The following is a 15983-nucleotide window of genomic DNA, read 5'->3' on the forward strand; positions in this document are numbered from 1 at the left end:
GGATGGACAGGTAGAAGTTCTAGTGACCCTACAGTGGCCGCCTATTGTTATTAAATTTCGTCATTTTCGTGGTCTATTATTAAGGTGCGAATATCAAAGTACAAAAAAGTTTGATATAATTATAAGTACAAATTTGTTCAAACTTAGACCATATATATTTAGTGCACATAATGAGACTAACACCATGAACTCATCAAAGGTCCTTATTAGAAATCTTGATGAGTCCTGTATGTTACCCCCCTAACGCCACCAACATTGAAAAAACTTGAAAACTAATGCAGAATAGGAATCCACGGCCATCCCATTTCAAAGTAGAATGATTCTCCAGCCGCTCCAAGTAATAGGTATGGAAAAATGTTTTTTCGAAGCTAGTGCTCACAACCAGCTAGAAATGCCTTCAAGAAACCAGAAGGGACCACTAAGAAAGGCAACGAAGCGGAATCATAAAACAATATAGTATGGTAGTCGAGAGTTTGAGGATTAACCTTTTTGGAACAATATAGGCTAGTGTACAGGTAGCGCCCCCCCCCATCACTGTCTTTAACCCGCAAGCTCAAATGAGAGATGCTATAAAAAATATTATGATTTTATTGATGACGTTTTTAGTCGTCGAGTTTACAAATTAAACTGTGGTTTCACCTGGTCGACGTGTTTGTCCACCCCCTGGAATTCACTTCCTATTATTGAGAGTTTCGTATTATCGAATGCTTGTATTATCGAGAGTTGACTGTAGATTGTGTTGTATCTTTGACTATAGAAAGTCAAAGGTTGTATCTTCTTGTATGTGCATCAAGGATGAGAGCTATCGATAGATGGTAGTTGATAGTCGAGACTATTCTGTAGATCGATCTTAGTGTTGTGTTGCGGTTTGTATACGGTTGCCATGACGACAGCATTGCAGGTGTTTACAGAATTATAGGTTGTTTTTTCCTAGTGCGTGGATGTAAACTTCTAAAGCGAGCGAGTTATGAACAACTGCCGATTTTGGTTTCATCCAACAGAATGTTATTGATTTTTGAAGCGTTTCTGATGTTAGGATTGATTGAAGGAAAGTACATTCAAGGAGAATTAAGAACTTGGGAGGTAAGTGTTTGTTGATACTAAGATCTCTTTAGGAATATGATTCGTCATTGAGAATCAATTTTGTCGTTAGGGTAGAGGAGCAGACCACAAATTTGCGTTAAAATCGTTTTTGGATTCAGTTATCTGTGTTACCTTTAGGCCTACAGGGTTGGGCAATTTGGCAATATTTTAAAACGAAACGCAGATTTTTTCTCCCAGTATACAGTAAACCTCTAATGTTACCATTTTGATAATAATGATCATGTAGAGGAAAGAATCGTAGTAAAATTGATTACGTAGAAAATAACATCTGTCGGCGTCCATTTTTGTCCACTCACTCTTCAAGGACTTGCACAAAAGGACTTGCACTCTTCTGAAGCGATGCACGAGTGGTATCGCTCGAATGTCTTGTGTTACCTACTATCTCACTCAGGGTTCCGAGCAAGGAGGATCCTCCTTGGCTCCGAGTGTATGTGGTTTGTGTGTATAAGCGCCTACACGTGCCTTTTAGGTAGCCCATAGCATGAAATTAGTCACGAGACAGGTCCGGTAACCGATCAAGATTTCACTTCACACCTCCATGCACTAGATAATGCGTCCAGGGAAGGTCTGCCTTTCCATAATAGGTTTCTCTCTATGTATCACGTATGGCATGGCATACAGTATTAAGGTTAAGATGTCATCTTCACAATTGTGACTGAAAAAATCACGCAGCATTATAAGACAACGAGCGATCTGAATCAACAGTGAAAATTCTCAAAAAATGTAAATCTAAAACAAAAATTAATGATACCTATAGGTAGCAATGAATACATGCATATACAAACATAAATTCAGATTACATTATTTTGTATCATCAGACAAATTAATTAAGACAAATCAAAAATGTGTTTATTTCTAATATTTCCAAGATTTTATTTTATATGTTACAGTGCTCAATAATTAAAATATGAAGGATATATATAAAAATAAAAATACAATTAATGAGATATTCTATATTACTATATCATACCCAATGATCACAGTGTAAAAACTAGAAAATAATGTACAATTTCGTGAAAATGTGCTTACATAGGTATAAAACCTGTGTGTAGACACGAGTTGCTGCACAACTTCAAGCAAAATATAGCCTCGTGCACTAACTACGCAGAGAAAATAATTAAGAATGAACTAAACATTGAACTAAAACTAATTTTAACTAAACTTTTGAATACTTAGTATAAACAGGCATGACCTTAGATCTCCAGCACCGCAAAGTATTACAATCATATCACAGTGTTCCGTGTATAGACAGTAAGTATTTTAGTATTGTCCGTTAATCAAGCTTTATTTTTATTAATTTTTTGTCTCCTGTAAGTGGACGTTATAATTGCTTCTGTCAAGACTTTTCCCAGGAAAACCATCCACTCAGTAACCTTTCTCTTGAATATTTCATACAGCTATTAATGATTTTCAAGTAAATAGAAATGTTTCTGTAAAGGATTTGTGAAATGTTAGAGGAATAAGTAACAGAAAATATTCGGACCAGTCTGTCTGTTAATATTCTTGTTGTGCTAGAACTGTGAGTACCTATTGTGATTGTGGTGTACAAAGATGTTTTCTGAATTCTTATGTATGTGAATCAATAATGTTTTCTCATAGAGCTACCTCAAATTGAAGACATTAAATTCATTGAATAGGGCATGTGTTGAATATCTATGACCTTTTCCAACAGCTGTTTATATGATGGATTTTTAGATTACGGTACATTCAGTTGTTCTAGAGCAGATCTGTATCCTCCACCCCAAGTTAATATACCTAACATAAGCAATGATTGACAGGTGAAAAGTAACAGAGCCTAAATTCTACGGGGGAAGTCATAAAGCAAACAAATATAAATTTTCTCAATTTATTTTTTATTTAATCAACATGAGCCGACCAGTTAATAGAGCTATTCAAAACTATTCCCAAGTAATTGTGTGAGTCTACTTTTGAAATAATTTCACATTGTCAGTTATTGTCATTGAAATTACCGCAAGTGTGCAGCTTTATACTATCAATGTTGATGCTCAGGATTGATCTAAGAGCTATATGGCTTTGGTAAGAATTAATTTTTGTTACATTTACTGCTAGTGAGTTCTGAACAATTTTTTTAACTTGTGAAAGATCTCTTGTTGCTGATGAAGTAACTTCTTCCCAATCGTTCAGATTGTTCAATATCTGTTCACATCAAACAAAATAAATATCATTACACCAGATATATTGAATTTTGTCAGGTTATTGATATAAATGAGAAATAGAATTGGACTCAAATTGCTTCCTTGCACTACGCCATAGTTTATTGGTAGCATGGTTCTCTCAACATTGCCAACTGTAACAACCTGTTTCCTCTCTGTCAAATAACTAGAGAACCATTCTAATGCTTTCTCTCCTTCATAATTATTTGCAACTTTCATTTTTGCCATCATAAGTTAGGTGCTGAACTATAAAAATTCAAATTTTAAACATCTTTATATCTTGAGTACATTTTAATATTGGAGGCGTAGCTGCCAGTTGCACAAAACTCAATAAAATTCAACCACAGCATAATTATGTCGTCCAGCCGCTGCAATGCCAGGTATATTAATGATAGGGAATAATGAATGAAAGATCCCAATGTTTTGAAACAGTTGTGAGAGCTCACACTTCATATGAGTTGCACAGAGTTGATGTGTTCATTGTACACAAATATAAATATAGAAATTTCACTTTTTCTACTTAGGGCTACTACTATTATTGAAATAGAAAAAATGTCATTTCAAAATAGAAATTGGGCATTCCAAAATGGCTCTCATGAATTGAAATATGTTATGCACCAATAAAATATGAAGTATAAAAGGGTACTGGATGATATTTTTATTTCTATGGAAATTTGTATGCAGTGTGAGAGAAGCCTCAATGTTTGAATACGGTATTGCATTTTCAGAGATGGTCGTTCCTAGCGAGATTCTGCTTCCTATCAGAGGACGGACAATTTGAATATCACATACAATACGAGAATGTAAGTTACGTGATGAATATTATTGAAATGACAATTTATTGGGTATGCTATTGAATAATAATGTTTTTCTTTTTGAATTTTATATTTTATTCTTTATGTACCGTATTTTGATTTCTTTGTATTTATTATATTGTATTTGTGAGAAAATAAATTCAATTTAAATTTTGAATATGAATTTGTAGATTAAACAATTTTTAAATGAATTAAATAAAATTAAAATAACTATTGCTGTCTGAAGGTCTGATTTCTAAGACTACAATACACCGGCTATAGACGCGCAGCTACAGCACAGCTAAAGCCGTGTGCCTTGAATCATCGCTGAAGAATGGGGCATTTACAGTGTATACAGGATAGCCTATAATACAATATAATAATATTATACTACAGTGAAACCCCGTTTATCTGGTACTAGTTTATCTGGTACTGACCTTGAATCGATTCACAAGATTAGTGTCGACGGTAATGACATTCCTTACTGTAGCTCAGTTTAAAAATTTAGGCATTATTATGAATAATACTCTTGACTGGTCAGAACAAGTGAACAAAATTTGTAAAAAGGTATTCTCAGCCATGCATGCATTGAAGAAAATGCACGATATCCTCCCTAGAAACATTAAATTATTATTGATTGGTTCAATCTCTCATCTTCCCACATTTAATGTATTGTAATTCTGTTCTTAACGATATGCAAGTCACTCTGAAAGATAAACTACAGCGTTGCCAAAATAATTATTATTGTCTACGTTTCGTCTACTCTCTCCAACGCCATGATCATATCACCCCAGCCCACATTGCTAGTTCAACATTAAAGCTTCCCGATCAAAGGCTTTTTCGAATAGTCAAGCTGGGTTGAAGAAAGGAGACGGGGCCGCGCTACCTGTACACTAGGCTATTGTTCCAAAAAGGTTCATCCTTCAACTCTCGACTATCACAATCTATTGTCCTCTGAATTCACTTCATTACCCTCATTAGTGTCCGGAGTGGCCCCGTCTGCTTTCTTGAAGGCACTTTATTATTGAATCTAGATCAGTGATCAAGTACTTGTTATTCAATTATTCCTGATGGTTCATTTTGATGAAAATCAACATGCTCACAAGCTGTATACAGACTGAATTGAGTTACATACAATTCGTGGTTATACACCACGTGCGCTATTCATCAGCTATGATATGCATATTATATTTTATTTGTATGAATATAATTATCAAATAATGCAATATAGGCTATGTATAGTATGATATAGCATCAGCTTATGGAAAGCGTACGACGTGTGTCCGTGGCACAAGTCTGTACACAGCTTGATAAATATTATAACGCATTGCAAAATTAAAAAAAAACTGTAAATTATATTCCATTATTATAAGGTTCCTCCTATAACCTATACTACACTCTCTTGTTCTTGACTTCCGCTATCCATTCAATCAACTAAGAACTATTCATGATCTATGTTGCCCTAGAAGATTGAAATTGGGCCGGATGTCCAAAAATACATTTCTTGACGATGGATTTTCCCAATCAACTTTCTCACCCTCAACTTCCCCCTTCTCCGCGGATGTCATTCCAGTACATTTCAATTACAATCACTTGCAGATTGGAGCTCGTCCAAGCAAGTTGACAGATCTTGTAGCTACTGTCTCGATCAGTGTCTTACAGTTTACCCGTCCTACATGGAGTATACTCGAAGTCTCACTGAGTTTCGAGAACACATATCATTTGTACTTATTTGTACTTATAATCGATAGTAATGTGTGTGTTAATCCAATCAATGTAGGCTACCACTGGTTTACAGGTGAAAATGCCTTTAAGTAATCAGACTGGGCCACCAATTTATTCCTCAGAGCTCAGAGTGGAATCCTTAATAATAGACTACGAAAATGTCGAAACTCATTGACAATAGGCGACCACTGAAGGGTCACTAGAACTTCTGCCTGTTCATTCATTGCTTTCGGCGGCCCCGTCTCCTTTCTTTTACCCGTCAAGCTTGTTATTAGATATATCTTGAAATACGGTAATCCGAACTATTTTAAAGATGATTTCAAATTTGTCTCTGAAGGTAGGAGGATAGATGCTTCAGATACTAGAACCGGAGAAAGTACTTTAAGGATACCCAATCATCGAACTACTATTTTCACAAAATCCTTCTTAGTCAGTGCTTGTCGTGCATGGAATGCACTTCCTGTTTCTATCAGGTCCATCGAGAGCCGAGCGAGCTTCATTCTGACTTTAAAAAAACATCTCTTGGAACAAATGACTGAAACTGTCCGGCCCTAGAACGATCACATGACAACCATCCCTCACCCATCCCACCAATATAAACTTTTAAACCTGTTATAGAATGAATTGTATATAAACTATTATATAAACTCATGTTATTTTAATTATCCACTGCATACCGCTGTATATTACTGAAAGTTGATAACCCTCTGATCTACTTTCAGCCTACTTTCATTTTATTAATCAATAATTTGATCTTATCTACCTATATAATTATTTTACTTTATCAATTTTCTGTTTTTTCTTCTCTTAAATTAATATTCATATTAATTAAAACTGTTACAATATTTCCATTAATAAATAAATCCTTAGTTTAATTAATGAAATTAACGTTTTGGTAGAGAGTTAGTGGGGAGGATATTTTTAATATTTTTTCTGAAGAATGGACATTGATATGTCCAAAGCTCCGCCAATTTATGTAGATGCATAACAATATTATTATCTAGTTATTATATTACAAATTGCTTTTTCATATCATATACTGTTCAATATTATTTTCTTAGTCTATATTATGTAAATTCATCTATAATGTTGGTGTATTGTATATAATTGTATAAGCCAGTATATATTGTAATCTACATAAATAAAGTACTCAATCAATCAAAAAAGTTCTTCCTATATTCCAGCTTATTCCCAATGTTTCTGAGTGGAGAAATAAAATTTTGCAGTAGGCCTAAAGTGTATTGTTGTAAAAGTTCAGTATGATTTGAGATAGGTACTCATAACAGCAAGGCAGTTTTGCTGATTAAAAACATTTTTAATATAAATAGGCTCATAGACGCCTTTATCAAAGAAAAGCATTGCGGGTACAGTATTGAAAAACTTGAATTTCGCTTTCATTCAAAAATCGTTAGAAACGGTTTAGGCCTATCCCATAATTCGCTTATCCACAATGATCCTGATATCCCATCAAAACCGGATATATGAGGTTTTACTGTATATTTAAACATAATAATAGGCCCTTCTAGAAAAACAAGGCTTGTTAGTTAAACTTCTGGAAGGGAGTAATAGGCCTGTTATTTATCGACCTACACACATTATTTTAAATGTTTATATCAAAATGAATGTGATATAATATCGTAATAAATACATCGATTTCTCATTGTGTTATTGATCCATCATTTTTTATACTGTTGAATATCTTTCACTGTTTGGTAGTGACGATCGTTTCGCCATGTTGTGCTGGGATCCTCAAAGTCACTGTATAAGTTAAACTCTAGTAGAAGGTATGAACTTGAGTTATTACTATAACTGAACGCTTTTATAAAAAATTACAGGACTATGCTCCGCAGAACTTGCTTCTGTACTACGACTCAAAGAAACAGTGGTCATCAATCTACAAGACAAATAAGGTCAGTTTTATCTGAATAAATCCAACTTATTTCTTAGAATATTCGTTCAATCAACTTGGAATCTACTGCGCTGATCATTTGAGTAGCCTACCGTATATCATTTGATAGTAATTTTAACTCGATTCCAATTATGTGCAATTAACTGTCCTGAAAACTTCTGCTACTGCAAATATTGGCAACAGAGAGAAACATGAGATTGAAATTATCTCTTATTATTATCAATTCAACGAAATGGATTTTTGAAGCAATGAATGCTAGCTACAGTGCATCACTCCATTTGCGCTCTCAGAAAAATGGAGGGTTGGCAGGCCTATGAGCTGCCGTCTGAGTTGATTGTGATATCGTGTCTGTATTTAAATGTATTTTACTGTGTAAAATTGAAGTGTTTTAGATTGTAAACAGGTCACAGTGTTTTCTATTAAGGTTATATGTCATAGTAAGAATTCGTATTATTGCTGAAGTACTGTATCTATTTTTCTCTTATTTGTTTAACATATTTTGTGTGAGGGTTAGGTTTTCGTGAATTGGCCGGTGCATTTCAAGTGGGGGCTCAAAAGGGTTGACCAGCGAACTTTTCTTAGTATACCTATAGCTGTGTAGTTGTTATAGTTGCTTATCGTTCTATCGCCATCTGTGTTTATCCCGATAGAACGGTCATTCAAAGCTGAAAGATAAGGTCCTATTCTATTAAGGTGTAGTTTTTGCGAATATTTTTATCTCTGTTCAACAAGTGGTCCTATTTCTCAGGTAAGACGTTATTCTTATCTCGAGTCTACACTCTACATAAAATATTTTCAATGTCTTCTGATTTGACAGTGTTTATCGAGAAGTGAAAGAGAACGGTCGTGTTTTTCGTTGCTCCGTTATCTGCCACTAGATAAAGTGGCCGTAATTCTCAGTTTTTGGTTAAACGTGAATTTCAGTTTGGACATGATAAATTAATGAGTTTCTGACTTGTGTGTGGAACCTGCTAACGTATTATAATTATCCAAAGTAGATTGAGAAAAGTGTTTGTTCGATTGATAATAATATAATTTTTCGGTTTGACTCTTATTAATATGGCAGATTGTAGTAAGTGTAATACGATCTTTGCAAATGGCAGCGAAGGTATAAAGTGCAGTAAGTGTGCAGGTGTTTTTCATGCGAACTGTACGAGGCTTGGGAGTTCCTTAAGTTCAAAAAAATGAACAATCAAGCACGATCAACCTGGAAGTGTGACGAATGTATAGGTGGTTCGGATGGTAATAGTATTGATGCCAAGTTGAATAAAATATTAGATTCGATTACTGAACTGCGTACGGAACTTATCTCTCGGTTCGAACCTAAGATTCAAACTCTTACAACTGACGTCGAAGCTTTAAAAAAATCTAGTGTTGACATTAACTCGAGATTTGATGAACTTTCCGCGAAGATCGATGAAAAACACCGGAAATGGAGGCAAGTATCGCAGGACAAGCAAAAGAAAACTGTCAGCTGCGCGAGGAGATTAATTTTCTTCAACAAAGATCGAGGATTGAAAATATAGAAATCACTGGTGTGCCACAGACTGATAGTGAAAATATTTATAATGTACTGGGGGCTGTTGCTAAGGCTATTGGAGTTCCATACAAAAACGATGATATTGCTATAGCGCACAGGGTACCAAACACCAGGGGTAACTTCAATATCATCGTCAAGTTTGTCGCAAGAGAAATTAAAATTGCATGGCTTGAAGTGGCAAAGAAGAAGAGTGGAATAAATTCAAGCGATCTTGGTCTTGGGCTTCCTAAGTCAGCTGTCTACATCAATGAACATTTGCTTGGAAAGGCCAAAGAACTCAGGAAAAATGGCAAGCTTACTTACGTCTGGGTAAAGAGTGGGAAAATATTATTTTGTGAGAAAGGATGCGGCGTCTCCGGCTAAACAAATAGTGCGTGAATCCTCACTAAAAAATTTCATCCAGGAGTGAGGCTGGTCAAAAGCGGAACTGAAATTAACTCTAATACGAAGTCACAAAAGCTTAAAGTGTTGTAACTATTATTTTTACTTCTATTGACTTTATCATCAGATCATTCAAAATTAACTTTTGGTTACAACTCAGTTCCTAGAAGTGTAATGATGATGAACAATTTTTTTCTCAATGCCATTAAGTTCAGGACATTATTCATGTTTTTGTTTCATGTTGAATAACTTTATTTTCAATTAGGATATAATTTCTATCATATAAAGAGCAGAAAAAGCTGAATATCTTCTTCTTTTTTGTATGCGAGGCAGAATTTGTAATAATTGATTCTATCAATTGTATTATTTTATTGATAAAAGAGATAATAAGGAAATCGCTATAATCTATTTTCACTTCAGTTCTTTGCTAATAGTATGAACATCAAATCACATATTTCTTACACTCTCAATTTTAACTTATAAATATCTCGCACTTTTACACATTTATCAATCAGAATAAAAATATTCATATAATATTGTGTCAACTTTACGATTTTACTTAGATTTTCTTTTTCTGTTTTTTTTTGCCAAATTTCTAGATTGCAATATGATAGAGTATAACTTATTATCAATTTAATAATTAGTCTTATCACTAATAAGAGATATGCTGCTCAAATATTAATATATTGAGGGGTTAATAATTAATTAATTATTAATTAATATTGATATTAATGAGAGGGGTGTTGAATAAATAATAATTGATAGAACTCCAGCTGAAACTATATATTTCGCTCATCTATATCCATTAATGCTATTCATCCTGTCTTAAGTAAAACTATCTTGACTAATTTTAGCTTGATCTTAATATAAATAATAAAAAGTAAATTATTGAAGTTATTAAATTAAAATTATATTAAATTTATTAGATTTGTTAACTTATTAGAGTTATAAGTGAAGAAAACGTGACTATTTTATCTTATTATACATAAGGACAAAAGTCATTTATAATGGATAATAACCATTATTCTTGTAGGATTTAAATTTTCCAAGAATTATGAATGAGTCGATGTCAGTGCTGTAGTTGATTATCTGATGTTCAGTTCGAGTTTTTATTCATTCTTTTCACTATATTTATTTTATTTTTTGGCATTCATATTTGGTATCGATTAATGATTGTTTTGTGCGAATATTCACTTAATATCAAATTATATGGAGAATACTTATATAGGTAGCCTAATTTACTTTGAAATTAATCCATAAGAATGCGTTTTTTTTTTTTGAAGAGCCCAGGTTCAAGTGACGTATTCTAAATTTAATAATTTAATTTGCTTATTTGAACTGATTAATGAGTTGTATAAGCCATGTTAATATTAATCTAAACAATTAATGAAACCTTATTCTTTTGAAATATTAGTTAACGACTATATAAATCGAATCTCTTTATTCCTTATTCTAAATGGTAGGTTCCATCACACAGGTTTGAGGAATATATTGTTTTTTTTTGTTTTTTTTTCTTGGTGTGTGCGTGAGTGTGTGTGTGAGTTTTCCAATGACGGTTTTTGAATTTAGCTTTTTTACCAGATGTTCCACCAATTCTCTAAAATACGAGTACACATATTTCACTCATGATGAATAATGAAGAAGATAACTGTGTGCTATTGAATAGTATTGATGAAGTTAATCTCTCTCATATTCCACAAAGTAATAATTTGACAATTCTTCATCAAAACATACAAGGCATAAGCAGTAATTTTGATAAATTTGTAACTTATTTGAGCTGTTGGAATGTAAGGCCTGCAATAGTTGTGTTATCTGAAGTGTGGTTGGATACAGATGATCAGGTATCGCATTATTTTATTGAAGGATATGAATTTTATTCACATATTTCTACTTTTACTAGAGCCACTGGTATTGTAGTTTATTATTCCAGCGAACTAGTTGATTTCAATTGTAATTTGACCGACTGTGAATTGAGCGGTGCGGATGTACTATATCTACAGTGCGCCTTATCAAATTACAATTTCAATCTGATTTGTCTTTATCGATGGCATGGCTTTGACTGTGATAGATTTCTTTCAAGTCTTGACTCAGTTGTAGCTCGTTCAACAACCTGCGATACTGTCTTGATAGGAGACGTCAATATCAATATTCTTATCAATGATGATAATAAAGTTGACAGCTACTTAGAAATTCTCAGTTGTTATGGCTTTGAACCAGTAATCAACATACCTACCAGAGTAACTGAAACAACGGCAACTCTAATTTACCATGTCTTTATTAGATCGCGGACCTTCACACATTTTGTTAGGGGCGCAGTAATTGAAACCTTAATAGGTGATCATAGAGCTGTGTCCCTGACTCTCCGATCAAATACCGTAAGATATAACGATAATTCAATTAGTAGTAAATTTAAAATAGATTTTCATAGTCTTAATAACATGCTGATGTTTCATGATTGGAGTGACGTATTATTCAATAATAATGTTGATTATAAGTTCAACAATTTTCTTGAGACATTTGCAAATTATATTGAATGTTCCAAAAATAAAATTGAAATTACATCAACTGAATCAGTAAAAGTAAAAAAGCTTAAACCATGGATGACAAATGGTTTATGCACAGCAATTCACTCCCGTGATAAGCTATTCAAAAAAGTAAAAAGGAATCCCGAAAATGAAATTGTAAAAAATGAATTTAAAACTTTTTCTAAAAAAAACAAGACCTGGATCAAAATCGAAAAAGAAAAGTACTACGCCACAATAAATTTATTAGCTCCACGTCAAAAATGGGTAGTTCTGAATAAGCTGTGTGGGAGACCAAAAAAAGGAAGTCTCGATGAACTAAAAATTGAGCACGGGAGTGAGATTGTCAGTGACCATCATACTCTGTCAAACCTTTTTAATAATTTTTTTGTAAATATTTCTAAAGATATTGCAGCCTCACCAGGTAATTTAGTTGTCAGTGATGTAGAGAGTTATAATGAGAATTTTACAAAAACCACTTGTCAAAGATCTATATTTATTGAGCCTGTCACTTTCAATGAAATGTTGATGTACATAAAGGAATTAAAATCCGGTAAAGCTCCAGGGGACGATGACATATCTTTTGGACTATTAAAGTCAGTTGCTATGTCTGTAGTCCCAATTCTGGTAGATATATTCAATTGCAGTCTTTCTACAGGTATATTTCCTTCCAGGATGAAATTGGCCAAGGTAGTACCCATATTCAAATCTGGCTCTAGATCAAAATTAACTAACTATCGACCTATATCCTCACTTTCAATTTTTTCTAAGCTGTTAGAAAAGGTAATGAGAAAAAGGATTCTTGATTTTCTCAACTCATGTAACTTTTTTTATAAAAACCAATTTGGTTTTCGTGAGTTGATGAATACAGAGATGGCTCTTCATACTTTCATGACAGCTATATATTCTGGCATCAACTCCAGACCAGCGAACTGTGTTGCAGGATTATTCCTGGATATAAAAAAGGCATTCGACACAGTAAGCCACACAATTCTGCTGGACAAACTATATAATGCTGGTATCAGAGGTGTTGCACATATGTGGTTTTCATCCTATTTGAAAGAAAGGGTGCAATATGTTGTCATAGGAGGTGTGAAGAGTGAAGTCCAGGTAGTAGATTGTGGTGTACCACAAGGATCGGTCCTTGGGCAATCCTATTTCTTGTATTCTTAAATGACCTTTTCTCATGTAACTACAATGGTGTGCCAGTGTCATTTGCAGATGACACTGCTTTTGCATATTGTGGGTTGGATGGTTTGGACTTGGAGAGTGTGATGCAGACTGATGTTGATAGGTTGTTGTTGTGGTTCAAACACAATAATCTGTCTCTCAATCTGTCAAAGACCAAGTATATTCTGTTCACACTGTCGTCAAGCTGGAATTTACCATCTGGTTTGAAGTTCCACGTTGATTGTTTGCGGAATAATTGTAACTGTCAAGTTGTCACGCAAATTGACTCCATCAAATATTTAGGTGTTACAGTAGATGAGAAGCTTACCTGGTCTCTACACATACGTTATGTTAAAAATTATCTTTTACATATCCTGAGAAAATTCTATTTTCTAAATAAGATTCTTCCAACCACCATTCTTAGACAGTTATACTTTGCTCTTGTTGACTCTAAACTGAATTATGGAATAAGTTGTTGGGGCTCTACTTACATTACCCACTTGAGACCACTTATAACCTTACAAAAATCTATTGTCAGAGCTGTTAAAAAATCAGGAAGATATGAACATGCCTTTCCCCTTTTTCAAGATATAAAATGCTTGCCTCTAAGATACATATATGTTTTCAAAGTTTTATACCTATTCTTTGTAATGTCTGGAAACAGTGGTCAGGCACTTTTCAGGGAGAGAACAAATTATCAAACTAGGACAGTCACTGATCTGCTAAGGCTTCCCAGGTCATATACCACTTGTTTCCAGAAATCGTTTGTATTTCTAGGTCCGAAATTTTTCAATAATTTACCTTTTGAGGCAAAGAGAATTGATAATAGGAGAATGTTCAAATATTGCATTCTTAAATGGCTTAGAAATATCTTTCCTGATTGTTTAGAACACATGTTTTTTATTCTTTCTTAGTTTTCGACATAATAATTATTATAGTTGTTGAAAATCATATCAAAAAGTAATTAAGCACAAACTGGAAATGTATGAGAGGTGAGTGAATGTGTGAGTGTGTGTTTTCATTTTTTTCTTGCCCAAAAAACATTTTTTTTCTTATTTCTGATTTTATTCAATTATAGTATAAGCACTCTTGCTTGCACGCGTTAAGCATTATATGCTTACAGCAAGCTAGAAATATTCTGTTTCAAAAAAGCTATGTTTTTTTTTCATAATACATCATACACGTAGAAAGCCTTATTACATAAATTATATTTTATACAATTTCTTCAGTGCTTTTTGTATTTTATTTCCATTTTTGATGTTTGATGTATTTTTTTGTATGTATTTGATTTTTGAATCAGAATAAAAAACAATTTGAATTTGAGTTTGTTTAAAAACAAAAGAGGTAATATTGCATTGAGATTGAATGGTTTCAGTTTTAGAAAGGACCGCATATTGGCTAATGGTAATATTTCCTGGCGTTGCTACAAAATTGGGTGTCCGGCTACGATAAAAACCAACTCCATGAAAACGGAAATAGTGTTACTGGGTAGCTCGCACAATCATTCCCTCTCTGAGAGGAGGGGCAGTCCTTCATCACAAAGCATATCTTCCACGCCTCATGTAGCAGAAAAAATTTTACTTGTTGACGATATGCTATCTCAGTCTTCACCCTTCACATTGAGGGTTCCCGAGTGTGATGAGGAGGATAGAAGTATAATCGTGAATAGGTCTAAATGCGATATAGCTGTAAATACTCCATCACTAAGAACAGTGGAGATTCATGAGAGCTCTTCATTAGATATTCGCTCAGTGGATCTTTTACAACAGAGAGATGATTCGATTGAATATACCACAACTTTACATGATCAAATAGAACGATTGAAGCAGCAAAATGAAGAACAAACCTCTGAGTATAATGACACGGCTTATGCAGGAGGCCTCAGATCTATGTACACAGGTGCAGTCTATGACAGTTTCAATTAGCGTTTTAGAGGTGGATAATACTTCTTTACTCACTGAAAATAATGACCTTAAAATAGAACGCAATAGATATCGGGAATTGTATGATGGAATGGTTGCCAGAGCTCAATCCACTGATAGTACTATGGGATGTGCAAGAAGGAAAGCCAATGTAAAAGGCGGGAGAAGAGTAAATTTTGATATTGTTAAGGTCCAGGAAGGACAGGTGGAAGACGTTGGAGGGGAGTAGTATAAAAAGGGCGACTCTTGTGTGCCAGAATCGCCCTTAACCTCAAGGTCATCCACATCATCCAAACCTAACCTCAAGGTCATCCACGTCATCCAAACCTAACCTCAAGGTCATCCATGTCATCCAAACCTAACCTCAAGGTCATCCACGTCGTCCAAACCTAACCTCAAGGTCATCCACGTCATCCAAACCTAACCTCAAGGTCATCCACGTCGTCCAAACCTAACCTCAAGGTCATCCACGTCATCCAAACCTAACCTCAAGGTCATCCACATCATCCAAACCTAACCTCAAGGTCATCCACGTCATCCAAACCTAACCTCAAGGTCATCCAGGTCAACCACACCCAACCACAAGGCCATCCAGGTCAACCACACCTAACCTCAAGGCCATCCAGGTCAACCACACCTAACCTCAAGGCCATCCAGGTCAACCACACCTAACCTCAAAAAAAAATAAAAATAAAAAAAAATAAAAAAAATAATAAAAAAATAAAATCAGGAATAAATGGGA

General features: G+C 34.2%; 1 protein-coding gene across 1 annotated transcript in view; it reads left to right on the top strand.

Annotated features, from left to right (window-relative positions):
* Positions 1-917: 917 nt before the first annotated feature.
* Positions 918-15983, top strand: part of LOC111055885 (transmembrane protein 145-like) — a 125956-nt gene continuing 110890 nt past the window's right edge. The window contains exons 1-3 of the mRNA XM_039441504.1: positions 918-1083; positions 4007-4081; positions 7633-7707. Of these exons, the coding sequence (XP_039297438.1) occupies positions 1003-1083; positions 4007-4081; positions 7633-7707 (231 nt within the window). The 5' untranslated portion in view covers positions 918-1002. The remainder of the gene's footprint in view (positions 1084-4006; positions 4082-7632; positions 7708-15983) is intronic.

This window comes from Nilaparvata lugens, chromosome X (assembly GCF_014356525.2).
Source record: "Nilaparvata lugens isolate BPH chromosome X, ASM1435652v1, whole genome shotgun sequence".
Classification (NCBI taxonomy): domain Eukaryota; kingdom Metazoa; phylum Arthropoda; class Insecta; order Hemiptera; family Delphacidae; genus Nilaparvata; species Nilaparvata lugens.